Source organism: Eupeodes corollae, chromosome 2 (assembly GCF_945859685.1).
Source record: "Eupeodes corollae chromosome 2, idEupCoro1.1, whole genome shotgun sequence".
Lineage (NCBI taxonomy): Eukaryota > Metazoa > Arthropoda > Insecta > Diptera > Syrphidae > Eupeodes > Eupeodes corollae.
Window position 1 is genome coordinate 134138037 of NC_079148.1, and position 18982 is coordinate 134157018.

The 18982-nt window shown below is 35.7% G+C and overlaps 1 protein-coding gene across 2 annotated transcripts in view; it reads left to right on the top strand.

The window, feature by feature from the left end:
- LOC129946385 (calcium-binding mitochondrial carrier protein SCaMC-2-A) overlaps positions 1-18982 on the top strand; it is a 90832-nt gene that overhangs the window by 21776 nt on the left and 50074 nt on the right. The window contains exons 2-4 of one of the 2 annotated variants that reach the window (XM_056056542.1): positions 10325-10451; positions 10526-10613; positions 10674-10785. In XM_056056542.1, coding sequence (XP_055912517.1) covers positions 10325-10451; positions 10526-10613; positions 10674-10785 — 327 coding nt within the window. Of the gene's footprint in view, positions 1-10324; positions 10452-10525; positions 10614-10673; positions 10786-18422; positions 18471-18982 lie in introns of those variants that run through there. The other variant, XM_056056546.1, reaches the window with a different exon arrangement.

The following is an 18982-nucleotide window of genomic DNA, read 5'->3' on the forward strand; positions in this document are numbered from 1 at the left end:
CTATCCGAAAATGTTTGTTGAAAAGGATTCCATATGACTTCAGCATACTCAAGTAATGATCTAATGAGTGAGATGTAAGCGTATAGGGATCCGAAAAGTCAGTTGAGTTTCTTTTAATGAAACCAATCATAGAGTTGGCTTCAGCGACAATTGCATCGATGTGCGGAACAAATGTAAACTTGGAATCAAAGGAGACACCCAAATCCTTTACTGTAGCAGTTCTCTGAAGAGGGATACAATCAAGAGAATACGCAAACTCATAAGTTGAAAGTTTCCTAGAGACAGAGATAGCGAAGCATTTCTTGACATTAAGTTTAAGACAGTTAACCAAACACCAGTTTGATAATTGATCGAGGTCTATTTGGAGATTAAAGCAATCATAAATGGAATTCACTTTTAAAAATAATTTAAGATCATCAGCATATATGAGACATTGGCTGAATTGTATGTTTTTGCAAATATCATCGATAAAGATTATAAATAAAAGTGGGTCAAGATGACTGCCCTGGGGAACTCCTGAGGTAAATTTAATAGATCTCGAGGTTTGATTGTCAAGTTTTACTTTTTGTACCCTATCAGTTAAAAAAGATGAAATCCATTGAAGAAGATTAGAGTGAATTCCAAAGTTATGAAGCTTACGAAGCAGTATGTTGTGGCATACAGAATTAAATGCCTTACTAAAATCCGTGTAGATAGCGTCTACTTGATTTTGACATTCTATACAATTAATAACGAAAAGAGAAAAAAACATGCGAGATTAGTGACAGTTGATCTACCCGATATAAACCCATGCCGGGCATCACTTACATGTTCTTTTACGACAAAATCCAGTTTGGTCTTTACTAAACTTTAGAGCAATTTAGGAATTGTGGAAAGCTTACAAATGCCTCTGTAATTTTCAACATTTTTCTTCAAACCAGACTTATTGATTGGGATCAGAAAAGAAGATTTCCATTCATCCAAAAATATTCCGGACGATAGGAGATAAGTTGAATATAATTTGACATGGAAAGCATACAGAACTAGAGCAATTTTTTTTAAACAAGAAAAGGAATGCCAAGGCCACCGGGAATGTGATTGAGTTTAAGATTCTGAAGTCCATTTAATACTTTAGATAATTCTAAATGTATTGAGCCAATATCTAGTTTATTGGTAATATCTAAAAGAAAATCCAAGTTTCCTTGTGAAGTTGAATAAACTGATTAAAAAAATTGAGCAAAAAGTTCAAGAGTTTTATTAATGTCAGTAGAAGTATCACCCCTAAAATTCATCGTAGTTGGAATGCCAATTGATTTCCTTTTAGAATGAATAAAACTTCAGAATCGTTTCGGATCATTTTTTAAATTAAGCTCCATATTCGATTTATATAATTCCTGTGCAAGAATTTGCTGGGAACCATGAATTCTTTACGAAGTTTACAAAATGAATGTTTGGCATTTTATACTTGGAAAATGATTTATTTTTTAAGTGAGCCAGCCTTTTTTATACCACGGAGGTTTTGAGATATTCTTTTCAGTCCTATAAGGTACAAAGAAGTTAAAAGCTGTATTTAAAACACACGTGAAACGGTTAAGCATATTCTTCAAGTTTAGGTTTAAAAATTCAGTATAATATAATTCTGATTCGATTGCTAAACGAGTTGAAGATGATAATCTTTTATTCACATCGAAGATCGGTACATATTTTATATTCTCTTAAGGACTAAGACATATCTTTCTGCTTTACAATTAGTTATAGGTATTGTTACGAATATTCTAAGGGCTATATAATCATTTGGAAAAACGTCAATCATTTGTTTTTCAACGATCTAGTTAAGTATTTTAAATTTTGAAATAAGTTCAATTTTTTCTTTTTGAATCTTTCGACTAAATTGTTTGCTTTTATTCTTACTTTATTTTCGTTGATACAGGGTTGGGCATAAAAACCTGACACATTTTAAGGACCCTGGCTCCGCCCTACAGAGACGCGAGATATTCGTGGTTGCGAGAACGGAAAGTAGACGGTTTAAGGTTTATTTTTTTTAGTTGTTCAGTGTCAACATGGAGAAGTGGACTGCTCCGCAGCGTGAGTTCGTTTGCGAGCGATTTTTCATTACAAATTCTTACATTGCCGTTATTCGCGAATTTCGTAAAAAATGCGAATTAAATCCTCGTGATTGTCGCGTTGCAGAATACGCTTAAGCTATGGGTTAAAAACATTCGGGAAACGGTATTCGGCGAGGTTACAGTTTGCTAGACAAATGGCAGCGAAGTTAGCCAACAAAGAAATTCCACGTGAGTTCCTAATGATTAGCGATGAGGTGCATTTTTATTTAAATGAAACCGTTAATAAACAGAACTGTCGATATTACGCTGTCGAAAATCCGCAGAACATGCATCTTCGCGAAACCCCTACATTCCGAACGCGTAACCGTCTGATGCGGAGTTGCAGAGTGGGGGATAGTTGGTCCCTACTTCTTCACCGAAACCGTGAATACAGTGCGCTATGCCGAGACGCTACGGTCGTTTTTGGTACCACAGTTGAAGCGAACACATACACTGAATCGTACTTTTTTCCAACAAGATGGTTGGCCACCTGCCATACATCACGAGTTACGTTGGAGGCGCACTTCGGCGACCGTTTTATCTCTGGCAGCCCCGAGTTTTAGTTGCCACCGCGTTCGCCAGATTTATCCGTCTGTGACTAGGTAGGAAGGTAGAAATGGCGATCTCAAGGCAACCTAGCCTGAGATCCAATTAGCGCTGTAGTGCGCCGTTTTGATATTAAAAACTCGTTTGACCTTTGATTGAAAGGGATAGATAGCTCATCAAGTTCGTGAAAGAATGCTTTTCCAAAGTGCTTCATTCTAGTGTTTGCCAAAGCAGGACATTTGCAGAGGAAATGGATTATCGTTTTACTTTCTCTTTGGTCACTACAACTACGGCAAAAGGTGTTGTAAGAGATACTCAACTTCTCTGCATGAACTCCTATAGGCCAATGTCCGGTACAAACCGCAACAATCCTGGCTATGTCTTGACTTGACCTTCATAGAAGATCGGTTGTACGGGTTTTGTTATAGGTGGGCCATATCTTCCTAGGTATAATGCAGTTGGGTAAATTGCTCCACCTTCGGTTTGATTCAGTTTGGTAGATAGAAAAGATTTTACCCTTCATAGCACCAAGAGGAATGTTAACCATTTCCGCAAGTGAGCTATGAAGGTCCGATGCTTGCCTGGCTAGCTCGTCAGCCCGTTCATTTCCCACGATATAACTATGACACCGAGGTTAATATTCAGGCTCGCAAGCTCATCGCGACATTGCTGGACCAATTTAGATGAGGATATGGCCGAGTTAATGGCTTTGACAGCTGCCTGCGTGTCTGTAAAGATAGACGCATTTCGGTTTTGGTTTGGGTTTTGTTTAAGTATCTTACATGCCTCTCTTATTGCCAGCAGTTCAGCCTGAAAAACGCTAGCAAAGTCAAGAAGCCTAAAGGATTTGGCTACATTTAGGGACTCAGAAAAGATCCCAGAACCAACTCCGCACTCCATCTTTGTGCCGTCAGTAAAGATGATTGTGTGAAAACCTATCGACACGATGTCATCCTCTCAATCTTCTCTGGATGGGAAAATAACCTTAAAACCCTTACTAAGGCTCAAAGTAGGAGTGCAGTTGTCAGTGTCTACCGAGATAATATCTGAGGGAATCAATTTCGTTGTGTTGTTGTGACCATAAGGTTTTGACAACCAGCTATTTGATTCCTTCAGCCTAATAGCGCTGCAGGAAACTATGTATTTAATAAAAAGGTCGATTGGTAGAAGATCCAAAATAACGTTTAAGGCGTCCGTTGGGCAAGTACGCATGGTCCCTGTGGTGCCCACGCAAGCTGTTCTCCGAACCTTCTTTAGCTTATTAATATTAAAGGCTTCGCTAAGAACACGCCACCACACAATCGAACCATATGTTAAAATTGGACGTACTACGGCTGTGTACGTCCATAAAATCATCTTCGACTGAAGTCCCCACTTTTTGCCGAAAGTTTTGCTGCAGACGTAGAAGGCAACACAGCCCTTCTTAACCCGTACTTCAATATTTAGTTTCCAGTTTAGTTTAGGGTCGAGTATAACTCCAAAATATTTTGCCCTGGAAGACAATGATAGGATTTGACCGTTAAGTCGAGGTAGCGTGAAGGGCGGTACTTTAGTTTTGGTGGTAAGGAGCAACAGTTCAGTTTTACTTTGGTTAACTCCTAGTCCACAACTCGTGGCCCAGCTGCTAACTTTCTTCAAAGCTGACTCCGTGATTTCACTAATCACAGAGGTGTACTTTCCTGACACCAATAGCACCAAATCATCCTCGTAGGCTACCGCCCTCACTTCACATCTCTCTAATTTGACGAGAATTGTATCCATGACCAGATGCCATAGAAGAGGCGAAAGGACACCACCCTGGGGTGTTCCCCATCTGTGACTACTTTTTGTGGGGTTATCTAAAGCAATGTTTTTGTAATGTTGAGCTGCTGAGTAGACGTGCGTCTGATTCTGGTGACATTTAAACCTTTATTTTGATCGAAAACGCATTCAATCTGCATATAATCGTGTAACATTCTTGCATAATCTGATTTTTATTGACTTTATGATTTTTTTTCGGTCAAAAGTGATAATTTTCTAATTAAATTTGCCTAAATTAAAAGTTGAATATATTTTGTTTTCCTTTGTGCAAAGTACTTATATAAGAACATTGAGTGTTTATTACCGTGCGCTCTTTACCAACTCGTCTGTTTTGAACATAAAAGTAACTCACCCATTTACCGCCACCCACACTTTTAAGCATCCGTTTTTATAATTATACATACCAATGTCGACAAATCCACCTAAACGACTTCGCACTAAAAACCCCTCATCGCCCAAAAGCTCCTCATCTTCCCCTCGTAATACACCTTCTAAAATCATGGATAAAACTTGGATGGACGAAAAGCTTCGCGAACAAAGTGAGTTTATTGTGTCTCTTTTGTCAAAAAAAGTAGAAGAGTCGGAAAAGAAAATTACAGAAGAGCTAGGCCGGGAAATAAAAGACATTAAAAACAGTATAAGTGATTTAAATAATCGAGTTGTTCAATTAGAATCCTCGAACACCGATATACAATCTAATATTGTTTCACTTAACACTGAAATAGAAAATGTCAAAACATCACTTGCCAATGTAACTTCTGAATGCATGACCACTAAAGCTTCATTAACCGAAAAATCCGCTCAAATTAATAGTGCAAATAATAACTTTGATCATACCGTCGTTGAAATAAACAAACTTAAAATCACTTTAAACGCTTACGAAAATAGAATTATCGCGAGAGATGCTTTCATATTTGGTATTCCGTGCATGCCCAACGAAAATCTTAGGTCCATATTTAATTTAATATGCAGCACAATTAATATAAAGCCTCCCTCTCTAAGCAATATTTACCGCACTCGTTCGCAACCGAATAAACCCAACTCTGCGATAATGATAAAGTTTAATTCTCCGTATGATAAAAATTATGTTTTGACTTCCATCGCGAATTATAGAAAAATAAACAATAAACACCTCTGCCTAAGTGACATTAACTTTGCTTTGGATGTAGCATCCACCTCCGCGTCATCCCCTACCATCTATATCCGCGAGAGCTTAACCCAGCATAACAAATGTATCATGCAACGTGCACTTGCTTTAAAAAAAAGTAAACAATTATCTACTGTCTACACCGCACGTGGGAAAGTTTATGTTAAACGTCAAACTGATGACACAGCTGTGCTTGTTGACTGCATCGAGGGACTTGAGGACGTTGCCAGATCAGCAATTTCATATGAATCTTGATATTATTTTCAATTAATTAAATTATACCAATTAAATAATATTTTGTTTTTCAATTTCTTTTTAATTAATACTTTAATTTTGTTTCTTTCTTTTCTTTTTGATTTAAATTTAAATTATTTACTTTTATTTTGTTTATTTTTTTTTTTCTTTTTGATTTAAATTTATTTCTTTACAAATTATATTTTTGTTTCTTTTATTTTTTCGATTGAAATTATTTTTCTTTGCTTTTCTTCTTCTTGTTGTTGTACCAGTGATGAATACGGCAGGAACTTTGCGTTCGATGGTCAGAGTTCTGAGCAAGCAGAAATGTGGTCTCAGGGTTTGTCACATCAATGCACAGAGCTTGCTTCCGAAAATTGATGAATTTCGTGATATCTTTGTCGAGTCGGATGTAGATGTTGTTTGTGTTACTGAAACATGGTTAAGGGATGAATTTAGTGATGAGGTGTGTTGCTTAGAGGGTTACCGCGTTTTTCGCTTAAATAGAAAGGATCGTATTGGGGGCGGTGTGGCAATTTATGTTAAAGCGACTATAAAATGCAAACTTAAGCTATCATCCGAGGCAGGTAGTAATATTGAATATCTTTTCGTTGATCTGGTGGGAAATGAGGGTAACCTACTTTTAGGAGCAATCTATAGGCCAAATCGACATATTGACTTTTCACCCTTGTTTTCACTCTTAGAAGAAATCTCGCTGGGTTCTCCTAATATTGTCCTATGTGGAGACTTTAATTGCAACATTTTGAACCACAATATTTTGTCTGATAGCATGCGTATGTTTAATTTAAGGCCAGTAAACTCTAGCATACCAACTCATTACCTCGGTGGGTATGCTTCACTGTTAGACTTATTTTTGGTTAGTGACTTAGACGACGTAGCCTTGTATGATCAGCTTTCCGCACCTGCTTTCTCAAAGCATGATTTAATTTTTTTGACGATAAAATTTAGCTTTGATTATTCTGTCAAAAAAATCACTTTTCGTGATTTTAACAACGTAAATGGTCAACTTTTAGAAGAGCACACTAGGGCCGTTAGTTGGGATCGTATTTTTTATATGCCATCTTCAAACGAACAGATGGAGTTTTTAACTCAAAATATTCAACTACTGTATGACACTCACGTACCGTTAAAAACTAAAATTTTAAAACCAAATAATAAGCCATGGTTTACGAGTAACATACGAGTCTTAATGCAACAACGGGATGATGCGTACAACAATTGGAAGCGTTATCGGTTGATTGAGTTGCGACGTACGTATTGTTTGCTTCGTAACAAAGTTGTTGCTGAAATACGATTAGTCAAATCACAAACTTTCTCTCATCAGCTTAGTACTTCATTGAACGGGCGACAATTGTGGAAGAACTTACGCAATATTGGTATTGGAAAGTCAAGAAACGTGGCAGCTGAGGTTGTAGATGTTAATACACTCAACCAAACCTTTGCCTCTTTGCCATCGACACTGGTGTCTTCGTCGAGTACATCAGACCATTTACCATTTACGGATCAGTCAGATAACCTTGGTTTTGGTTTTTGCTCTGTAGATACTGCTGATGTTATTGAAGGTCTGCTGTCTGTTAAGTCAAACGCTGTTGGACTGGATTCTATTCACCCTAAATTTTTGTATATGATTTTGCCTATCGTGTTGCCATATCTTACGTTCGCTTTCAATACGATTTTAATGTCGGGATTGTATCCTGACCTGTGGAAGGTAGCCAAAATCATACCACTCCCAAAAAACGCAAAAAGCGTTGAATTCAGGCCTATCTCAGTCCTTTCGTACTTGTCAAAAGTCTTTGAGAAAATTTTGCAGAAACAAATCAATATTTATCTTACGGCGAGTTCTATGCTTACACCTAAACAGTCTGGTTTTCGTAAAAAGCACAGCTGCATCACAGCACTTTTGAACGTCACTGAAGACATAAGGCAAGCGTTGGATAAGGATGAGGTAACATTTTTGGTTCTGCTTGATTTCTCAAAGGCTTTCGACACAGTTAACCATCTCAATTTATGTAAAAAGCTTATCCAGAAGTTTGATTTTTCACCATGTGCTACGAAGCTTATTTATTCTTATTTGACTAATAGAACACAAGCAGTTCAAGTTGGTGACACCTTGTCTAATTTTTTGCCGCTTGCTTCTGGTGTTCCTCAGGGGTCCATATTGGGTCCTCTATTGTTCTCTATTTACGTCAATGAACTTCCATCCTTGGTTGATAATTGTTCTTGTCAAATGTATGCTGATGACGTTCAGCTGTACCTAAGCTGCCCACTTGGACTCATTGAGCATGGAGCTTTCTGTGTCAATGAAGACCTTGAAAAAATTTTAAATTGGTCCCAATTAAATGGTCTTATTTTGAACCCAAAAAAATCAAAATGTGTAGTTATATCTAGAAAGAGTCTAGATCTTGATTATTTTCCGCCGATTTTGTTGGGCAATGCTCCAATCGAATATGTTGAAACTGCCAAAAATCTCGGAGTGACTTTTAACCGCTTTTTGACTTGGGACAATCATATAAATGGACTTGTCGGCAAAGTATATGGTGTTCTACGTGCATTATGGGTTACCCAGTCTTTTACGCCGGTAAAAACACGTTTACTTCTTGCCAAAACTTTAATATTACCGATTTTGACATACGGCTGCGAAATATACTGCAACTGCAATTACGTAAGCAAACGTAAACTCAATGTTGCCTTTAATAGTACTGTTCGTTACGTCTTTGGCCTACGAAGATACGATAGAATATCTGATTTTGCTACGCTGCTGCTGGATATGCCGTTTGAAAATTATCTTGAACTTCGCAGTTTGATCTTGCTCTCTGATATACTGCTTACACGCCAACCACAATACTGTTTTGACAAAATTAGTTTTGCTACCTCGAATAGATCTCGTCAACTGATTCATCCTCGCTATTCGTTTTTAACCTCCGAGCGTCAATTTTTTGTAAATTCAGTCCATCTTTGGAATTCCTTACCACGCAATATTAAAGAAATTCAAAACACAACAAGAATTAAAAAGGCTTTAAAAAGTCATTTTTCAGTAAATACTTAAATGAAATTTAAAAATTGTATTATACATAAATATATATTCTTTTCTCTCTCTCATTATCGTTTAATTATATTTGATTCAATTTTAATATTAATTTAACTAATTGCTTGCTCAACTCTGTAAAATAAGCTTATAACTATCTTATAAGATATTGTATCTTACAGTTATTTAGCAATCACGAAATAAAATAAAATAAAATAAAATAAATGTGTCTACATCAATAAACCACGCACCTTGGACTTACATTGTACGAATTTGAGACCGAAATCGCTTGCAAGTTTGCAAAAAGTTTTCAAAAATTCCGTAAAACGGCTCGAATATTGTATTGAACGAAATGGTCATCATTTGAACGATGTGATTTTTAAAAAATAAAGATTTAAAACCTTTAACTGTTTAATTTTATTTGCTTCAAACCCGACCTCGTAATGTTTTGATGCAGCTGAGCTACTTCTTTGGTCAACGCTTTCGATTCTATTTCAATTTGTAAAAAATAATGTCGTGTATTTTTTTTAAATATTTAATGAAATACAATATCATGTTTTTAGCTACGTTTAAATCTAGTTCTACTTTTTCCAAATACGAATTGGTGGCGTCAAATCTATTTAAAATCTCTTTCCAGGATACCGCCATAAGGGCATTTTCAACTTTAATAATTTTCGGTTTTGATGATCAGCTAAGCAGCATTAAAAATACAAGACCATCGAGTTATGGACAAACTCGTAAATTTTCCACTTTATGGGATTAATTGCTAGTTGGGCTACATGGGTTTAAAGTTTTTGGGATATAAAGCTTTCGAGTTTTTGTGATTTGGGATTAATTTTTACTGAGTTAGGCTGCATGGATTTTTTTTAATATACAGTTTTGGGTTAATAGAGACTTGGGCTATGCAGGTTCGACTTTTTGGATATAATAGCGACTTGAGCTATGTGGGATTGAAGTTTATGAGATTAATTGTGAGTTTCGAGTTTGTATTTTATGGGCTCAACTAATTTTATTTTTTGGGGTTTATTAGATTGTACAGTTTGAATATCGCGGTTTTATGGTTACAAATTCTTAATGGGATGGGGCCCTCGTTTCCGCGGGGCCCAGGGCTACAGTCCCCCCTAGCCCCCCTATTAATTCGGGCCAGAGGACATGTGTGCAATAAAAATACCCTTTACTTTATCACCATTTCAATATTTTTCTTAAGAACAAAAAGCAACTCCGTTGTATTTGCCTCACTAACTTACCCAATTTCTATACAATTTTGTGTAGAATTTTGGGGTGTTGGCACTTTAAAACTTCAAAAGGGGGTAAATTAGAAAAAAATACTTACTAAGCATTCTTACATATTTTCAGTTTTCTTGAATAAAGTTATTTTCATTACTCATTATAAAGAACTTCTTCTTCTTTGGCAGCGTTTTTGAAAGTGTAATTTGTTCTTAAAACTTTTTTTACTTTAATTTTCAGAATTTTCTAAAACAATCTGACAAAACTCAAAGTGGAGATGTGGGCCTTGCTGAATTTGTGCATTATGTTCGGGAGCACGAAAAGAATCTTCGACTTCAATTTTCTCACTTGGATAAAAATCGTGATGGTAAGTAAATTAAAAATTATCTTTATATCAAAATTTGAAAAAAAAAACTCAAATATTCTTTTATTTTCTTATAGGAAAAGTAGACTTGGAAGAGTTGATATCGGCATTTAAAGATTTAGGTATTGAAGTTGATCAAGCTGAAGCAAAGCATTTACTAAAGAGGTTGGTATAACTTAACATATTTATGAACATCTAATTTTATGCATGTTTGTATCCTTTCAGAATGGATCAAGATGGTAGTTTAAATATAAGTTTTAATGAATGGCGAGACTTTTTGCTACTGGCGCCATCTACTGACATTCATGGTTTAATTAAATTTTGGCGGCATTCTACTGTAAGTTTTATGAATTTCAAATTAATTAAAATAGTTTCAGTTTTTTTAAATATCTTAGAGATTGAATAAATGTAACTTAGTATTGAAATGAACGCATAAATACCGTTATGTTGCTAATGGTAAATTCTTTCCATAAAGAAATTGGAGATCGGAATCATTGACGATTAATTTTGTTTTTAACAAAAAAAATTCACGAGCATGCCTTAAAAGCCATCTGCCGATTATATCTAAAATTATTGCATTAAAATTTACATTTCTAAATTTAAAACACAGCAAGAAAATTGAAAATCAAAAAGTGTAGAGTATTTTAACATTAAATATAATTTGGCAGTTAACAGAGACATATTTTAACAAAATACCATTGGAGCTTAAGACTTTATTATCATCAGATCTAATAAAAACTAAAAGAAGCTAATGTAAATATACTACTGTATTTAAATTTAAAAGATTGATAAATTAAGCGATTAAAGAGTAATGGTAGCTTAAGGGATTCATTATTTACTGAAAGATGGGCTTTTAGTTAAGCTTAAAAAAAATAATACACTGATTCTAAAAGAGATTTACATAAGTATTTCTGTAAGCGATAGCTTTAGTAACATACTGGATAAGAAGTTTCCAACCACACTCACCATTTACAATTGAGTAACTCTCTTCTGTAGAAAGAAAGCTTTTCCTAAAGTATAAAAGTCGAATTTTTTGGAGTATTGGACATTCTGCTAGGAAGTGATAAACGTTTTCGATTTGATTAAGGTTGCAAAGATTACAATTATTATGATTTATATGAACCCTATGAGGTCTGTAATTTTGCTCTAGCATTTCAGTTCGGATCTTAAATATTGAACTCATCTCTTTAACTGTGAATTCTTTTCAAAAATAATTAGATTTCGCTATACATTGATTCTTTAGCACGGTTCATAGAATTTTGAAACATTTTTTCTTCAATTGCTGAGATGCAGTCATAGAATTCATCCTTCCATGAACCAAAGTTATTCATGGTTAAATTCACTATCGTATTATATTTAGCAGCCAATTCTTGCCAATCTTTGAATGGCGTGTAACAACGCTGAAGTGCATCATGAGTATTTTTTTTGAAGATTATTATCACATCTCTTTAAAACTTTGACAATATAGTCCGCATTTGCCTTAAGGTTTTTTAAGAAAATTGGAGGTAGTCCAGATTCGACATATATTTCATACTTAGGTGTGTTTAAAGGGACCTTAAATACACGTTTGAAGAAATATCTCTAGATAACTTCAAAGTCTTCACATACTTCGTACCCATACACTTCATAAGCATAACAGAGTGAACTTTTAATTGTTGCATCAAATACTCTGAATTTAACCATCGGTTCGATACATTTGACCAAATGCAGTTAATGGGTGATTTCGCAACTGATGTTTTATCTTTTATATGAAGTCTTATATTTAAATTGTATGTTGTAACAGTTTTATACGTTCAAGTTCGAATACAACATATCCACAAGGTCTGATCACAAAGAATAAGCTACAATGGGCTCTCAACAGCTTCAAACCATTTAAAGCTGCAGGACCAGATGGAATAATACCAGCCGAATTTCAAAAGGCTTCTGATATAATTGCACCAATCCTTGAGGCAATTTTTACCAGCTGTCTTTACCTGGTCCATGTTCCCTCGGCATGGAGAGAAGTTAAAGTTGTTTTTATACCTAAAGCAGGTAAATGCTCCCAAGTGAATCCTAAAGATCTACGACCTATGAGTCTATCATCTTCCTTCTTAAGACCCTGGAAAGATTGATTGATATCCATTTAAGGGCACGTATCGATACAAGACTTCTGTCTTCGTCTCAACATGCCTACTGTAAGGGTAAATCGGTGGAAACAGTACACACTTTAGTACGCACCAGCGAATATTCCCTCTATCATAAAGAGTTCACTATGGTTGCTTTCCTTGACATCGAAGGTGCCTTTAACAACGTGGACACATCTGCAATCACATCTGCACCGACATCTCTAAATGTAGAGAGTTCGCTTCGGGAGTTAATTAATTTAATGCTTCTAGCAGACGATTCGTTAGTAGAAGGACACCGCAAGGTGGTGTTCTATCCCCTCTCCTCTGGAACCTAGTGGTGAATGAAATCCTAACTAGTCTGGATGCGGAGGGTTTCAGAGTGATAGCCTATGCGGACGACGTTGCTATAGCAGTTTCAGGAAAGCATCTTAATATCCTAAAAGAACTCTTACAAAATGCCTTGGACAGACTAATACTTTGGGCTGATCGATGTGGACTGGGTGTTAACCCACACAAAACCGATCTGGTCTTATTTTCGAGGAGATACAAAATTTCATTTGTCAACCCTCCTTACATTAAAGGAATCCAATTAAAATTCTTAGACGAGGCTAAATACCTAGGTCTTGTCTTAGACAAAAAACTAAATTGGAAACGAAACGTACAGGAAAGAGTCAAAAAAGCTACTGTAGCTCTCTTTTCTTGCAAAAAAGCTATTGGTAATAAATGGGGTTTACAAAAACAAATAGCTGCAAGCTCTGCTATTCGCCTCAATGCTTCGTCGCAGTGGACTAACAACAACATTGGCCACTCCGTAATTCTAAGGTCCTTAGAATCAATTCCAAAGCACACAGACTACACCATCCCCCAACTACAATTCGACAGAAACTTCCAGATTTCTATACCTACCAGATCTTTTTGGGAGGATAGGACATTCTTGGAGGATGAGTCAATCCATTTTTACACAGATGGCTCAAAAACCAAAGAAGGGATTGGTGGAAGTGTGTACTCTGAACGACTGAAATTAAGTCTCTCATTCCGCCTTCCCAATCATTGTAGCGTGTTTCAGGCTGAACTTTTGGCGATTAAGGAAGTCTTGTCTTGGCTCAAAGAAAACGTGATATCAATATCTGATATCCGTATTTTCTCTGACAGCCAGGCCACTATCAAATTTTTGGACTCTGTCTCTACAAACTCTTTAACAGCCCATAACTGTCGATCATCTCTAATGGAGATGGCGCAACAGTTTAATATTCACCTTTGCTGGGTGCCAGGCCATAGAGACATTCCAGGTAACTGTAAGGCAGTACAACCCATCCTACCACGTTTGGCAAGTACTGGCATACCAATCGCTACTTGTAAACTGTTGCTAATGCAAGACGCTACGAATAGGGCAGGCACCAGGAGGAACAACATCACCACGTGTCAAGCCACAAAAAACATCTGGTCAACACTGGATTTAAAACGTTCAAGGTGCTTGCTCTCTCTAAGCAGATCGCATATAAGCTCGATAATAGGAGTCATTATCAGACACTGTAATAGGAAAGAACGCCACGAGACTAGGCGTATTCTCAAATGACTTTTGCAGAAGCTGTATGGACGAGGAAGAGTAAAAAACGGTTCTTCATCTTCTCTGCACATGCCCTGCTCTAGCTCGAAAACGCAAGAATTACCTAGGAGAATTCTTCTTTAACGATCTAAATCATATCGGTATAATCAGCCTCTCACGTTTCGTAAGGGACTCAAGCTGGTTCCATTGAGCTTAGAAGGAAGCCTCAAGATTCATGTGGAATCACAATGGGCCATTAAACTGGCAAAAGTGTGTCCGTTTCCATCTTGGACAGCCACTATAACCTAACCTAACCATGTTATTGTAAAACCCAAGTATTGAAATTTTTTAACTACCTCTATTCTTTCACCATTAAGGTTCAAAGAATGGTCATTTCTGACATTATGATTATGAGATCTGAAAACCATACTTGTGTTTATTTGAAGATCGCAAGAGTTACAATACTGGTTAAGCAAATACTGGTTAAGCAAAATAAGCAAATCACCATAATATACACCCCCTGGAACACTGTCTCCAATGTCGTTAATAAAAAGTGAGAAGAGCAAATGACTCAAAATGCAGCCTTGCGGACACCCACATCTGTCTTAAATTTCTGCGAAGAGATTCTACCATTAGAAACTACCCCTGTTGTATTTGTAAGAAATTTCATATATATTCTTATAAAATTGGTTGATAATCCAACACCTGCTATTTTGAAAAGTAAAAGTTTTCTATTTATAGTATCAAAGGCAGCTTTAAAAATCTACAAAAAAGCAGAGAGATTAGTTTTCTTATCCAAAAAACGTTTAGCGACATTAGTTAGAGTAAACATTTGATCAACTGTAGAGAGGTTAGCTCGAAACCCAGCTTGAAAACAAATTAGTTTGTTTGTTTGTTTCAACCCAAGGTAGAAGTCTAAGATATAGCATCTGAGTAAACAGTTTTTGTAATGAATTGAGAACATAGAATCCTCTGTAGTTTTCGGGGAGATTAGGATCTCCTTTTTTATAAACGGTGATTTTTTAAGAGCTTGAGAACTTTTTAAAAAAAAACGCATAAAACGCAAGTTCAGACAATATAATGGACTTGAAAGTTAGGCAAATTTCTAGTATCTGATTCGCCAGCTGCCAAAAAATTGCTTGTATACTCTTTTTTATCTTGCACTCAATAAAATGGATCTTAGTGAGAGTAAGATCAAATGATTGAGAATACCACTTACAAAAGCATACATATAATGGGTGTCCCAAAATTAACGCAAGATTTGAATTAAATAGAAAACGCCGTTTTTAGTCTTTTGATAGTTATATTTTTATTGACTCGTAAAGTACATAGGATAGGGTTATGTATGGAATAACACATCGGACAAATGGTCTCCACGGCTTTGAATGCACACGCGCACTCTTTTGTTGAAATTTTAAATGACCATTCTGCATAAATGTGGCTGAATTTCGTTGATGCAGCGTTGAATCTCCTCCTTTAATGCACGGGTGGTTGTGGGGTTGTTGACATAAACTTATGATTTCAAATAACCCCATAAAAAGAAGTCTAATGGTGTTAAATCACACGGTCTAGGAGGCCAATTTTGATCACCGAAACGAGAGAGTACACGACCTGGAAATGTCTCATGCAGTAATTGAATTGTTTCACGGGCTGTATGACATGTGGCACCGTCTTGTTGAAACCACATTTTGGACACATCAATATAATCCAATTTTGGCAGAAAGAACTGTGTAATCATGTCGCGATATCGGACACCAGTAACAGTCACTGCTTGACCAGCATCATTTTCAAAAAAATATGGCCCAATTATGCCTACAGCCCAAAATCTACACCATACAGTCACACGTTGTGGATGCATTTGTTTATTTGACAATCACATGTGGGTTTTCCGAACCCCAAATGCGGCAATTTTGGCGATTGACAAAGCCATCAAGATGAAAATGTGCTTCATCGCTTAGGATGATTTTCTCGAAAAATCAGGGTCCATTTGTTGATGTTCAATAATCCATTCAACGAACTCTCTTCTCTGTCCATGGTCATTAGGCTTCAATTGTTGTGTTAATTGAATTTTGTAAGCATGAAGACACAGATCTTTGGTGAGTATGAAAATTGAAATTTGCAATTCTTGTCCACGACGTCGAATTGAGGTTTCTGGATGGTCAGCAACACTCTCACGCACTGCTGGCTTGTTTTTGGACGACCAGTGTGTTTGGCGTCTCCAACGGATCAAGTCTCCATGAATTTTTCAATTAATCTCTTCACAGTTGACGAAGTTAAAACACTATTCCGACCATATTTTGTATGAAATTTTCGAACTGCAGCCGCCAAGCTTTCACTATTGAAATATTCTTTAATAATGAAGACACGTTGTTCTATCGTGTAACGCTCCATTTTTAATAACCCTATACTGTTAGCTGTCAAATTTCTTTTTTTTAGGGTTGCCAACTTCACTGCACAAATGGCGGCAAATTCAAATCTTGCGTTAATTTTGGGACACCCTTTAGTTCATTTCAAAACAATATCGTTAATAAACGGTGATTTTTTAAGAGCTTGAGAACTTTTAAAAAAAAAAACGCATAAAGTTTGCAAAATCTCATCGATTCGGAAATGTTGTCTTCCAAAGCTGGAATAGTTGCTGGCTTATTTGTGTAGACTTTAGACTTGACGTAGCCCCACAAAAAATAGTCTAAAGGCGACAAATCGCATGATCTTGGTGGCCAACTTACCGGTCCATTCCTTGAGATGAATTGTTCTCAAGTTTTCCCTCAAAATGGCCATAGAATCGCGAGCTGTGTGGCATGAAGCGCCATCTTGTTGAAACTACATGTCAACCAAGTTCAGTTCTTCCATTTTTGGCAACAAAAAGTTTGTTAGTTTGATAGCGATCGCCATTCACCGTAACGTTGCGTCCAACAGCATCTTTGAAAAAATACGGTCCAATGATTCCACCAGCGTACAAACCACACCAAACAGTGCATTTTTCGGGATGCATGGGCAGTTCTTGAACGGCTTCTGGTTGCTCTTCGCTTCAAATGCGGCAATTTTGCTTATTTACGTAGCCATTCAACCAGAAATGAGCCTCATCGCTGAACAAAATTTGTCGATAAAAAAGCGGATTTTCTGCCAACTTTTCTAGGGCCCATTCACTGAAAATTCGACGTTGTGGCAGATCGTTCGGCTTCAGTTCTTGCACGAGCTGTATTTTATACGGTTTTACACCAAGATCTTTGCGTAAAATCTTCCATGTGGTCGAATAACACAAACCCAATTGCTGCGAACGGCGACGAATCGACATTTCACGGTCTTCAGCAACACTCTCAGAAACAGACGCAATATTCTCTTCTGTACGCACTGTATGCATTCGTGTGGTTGGTTTAATGTCCAATAAAGTAAACTGAGTGCGAAACTTGGTCACAATCGCATTAATTGTTTGCTCACTTGGTCGATTATGTAGACCATAAATCGGACGTAAAGCGCGAAACACATTTAGAACCGAACACTGATTTTGGTAATAAAATTCAATGATTTGCAAGCGTTGCTCGTTTGTAAGTCTATATATGATGAAATGCATCTTTCTCTTTGACATCATGTCTGAAATCCCGCGTGATCTGTCAAATACTAATGCATGAAAATCCTAACCTCAAAAAAATCACCCTTTAGATCGTTAAAATGGATGACTCTTTGAAATCCTTTGGTATTTCTTCGTTGTTGATCACTCGGTTAAGAAAGAACAATATATGTTCTAAAAATTGTGAATTGTAAAGGCTACACTTTTTTGGCGAAGATTTTTTTTTATTGGGCCCAATCACTGAATGTTATTAGTATTTAATTTTTTTAAGTTTTGAAGTTGATTAAACTTTTCGTAGTAATATAATTCAGGGTCGTTTTTAACATTCGTAAACTGTTCTTCAAACAAGCAGCTAGAGTAAATAAAGTAAAACTACTTGTCAATTTTAAATCATTGGTAAAAATCGAAATTTCACAGAAATGTAAAAACCTAATTGTGGCAAAAACTCGCTTATCTTATATAAAACGGTATTTTTATGCGTTCTTTTCTTTACTAAGTCAATGCATGCGTTTAATATTTAAAACAAAATATAAAAGTTGATAGTTTTGGTAATAATAACACCAACATAAATATTTACTGCAACTTAACTATCTATTTATTTGTGGATTTTAATGCATTTTATTATCCTATATAACAATTAAAAAAATTTCTTCATCACTTCTCGTCTAGCCTATCAATAAATTTATAAACTTTCATCGATGTTTTTTATAATAATATTTTTTTTTGTTTGTTTGTATTATGGCATAAAAATCAAGAATATTTTAAAACTGACATCGTCATGATTGTCAGAGGACGACCTGAAGGTATTGGAAAAAACATTATTCATGCAAGACATTTTAAATGTTGTAGAGTTTCGTTAAATATTTTTAAATTAAACAAAAAAAACAAGCTTTAGTTTTCAATGTAGTTTTGATCTTAATGTGCATTCATAATTTCACCAATATCAATTCACCAATATCAATAATTCACCATCGCCAATAATTGTGTTTTAATAATTTTGAATAAAATTGACCAATTACAAAATATTTTAGCGATTTATATCACTTTTATATTTTTAAAAATTTTGAAAAAATTCTTATTTTGTAAACAAAATAATTAAATTAATAGTAATTACAGTACTTCTTAATTAAAGAGTAAACAAAATATAAAAACAAACATTTTTAATCTCGATTATCTTTATACACCAATCACACGCTACGGTTTTGGAAAATTTTAATTTTTTTAAAAATATTATACTAAGTTTTAATTTGTTTTTATTAAAACTTAGTATAATTGGCGTTGTTGTTAATGTGTTTAAGGTAAAAGGTTAATTATT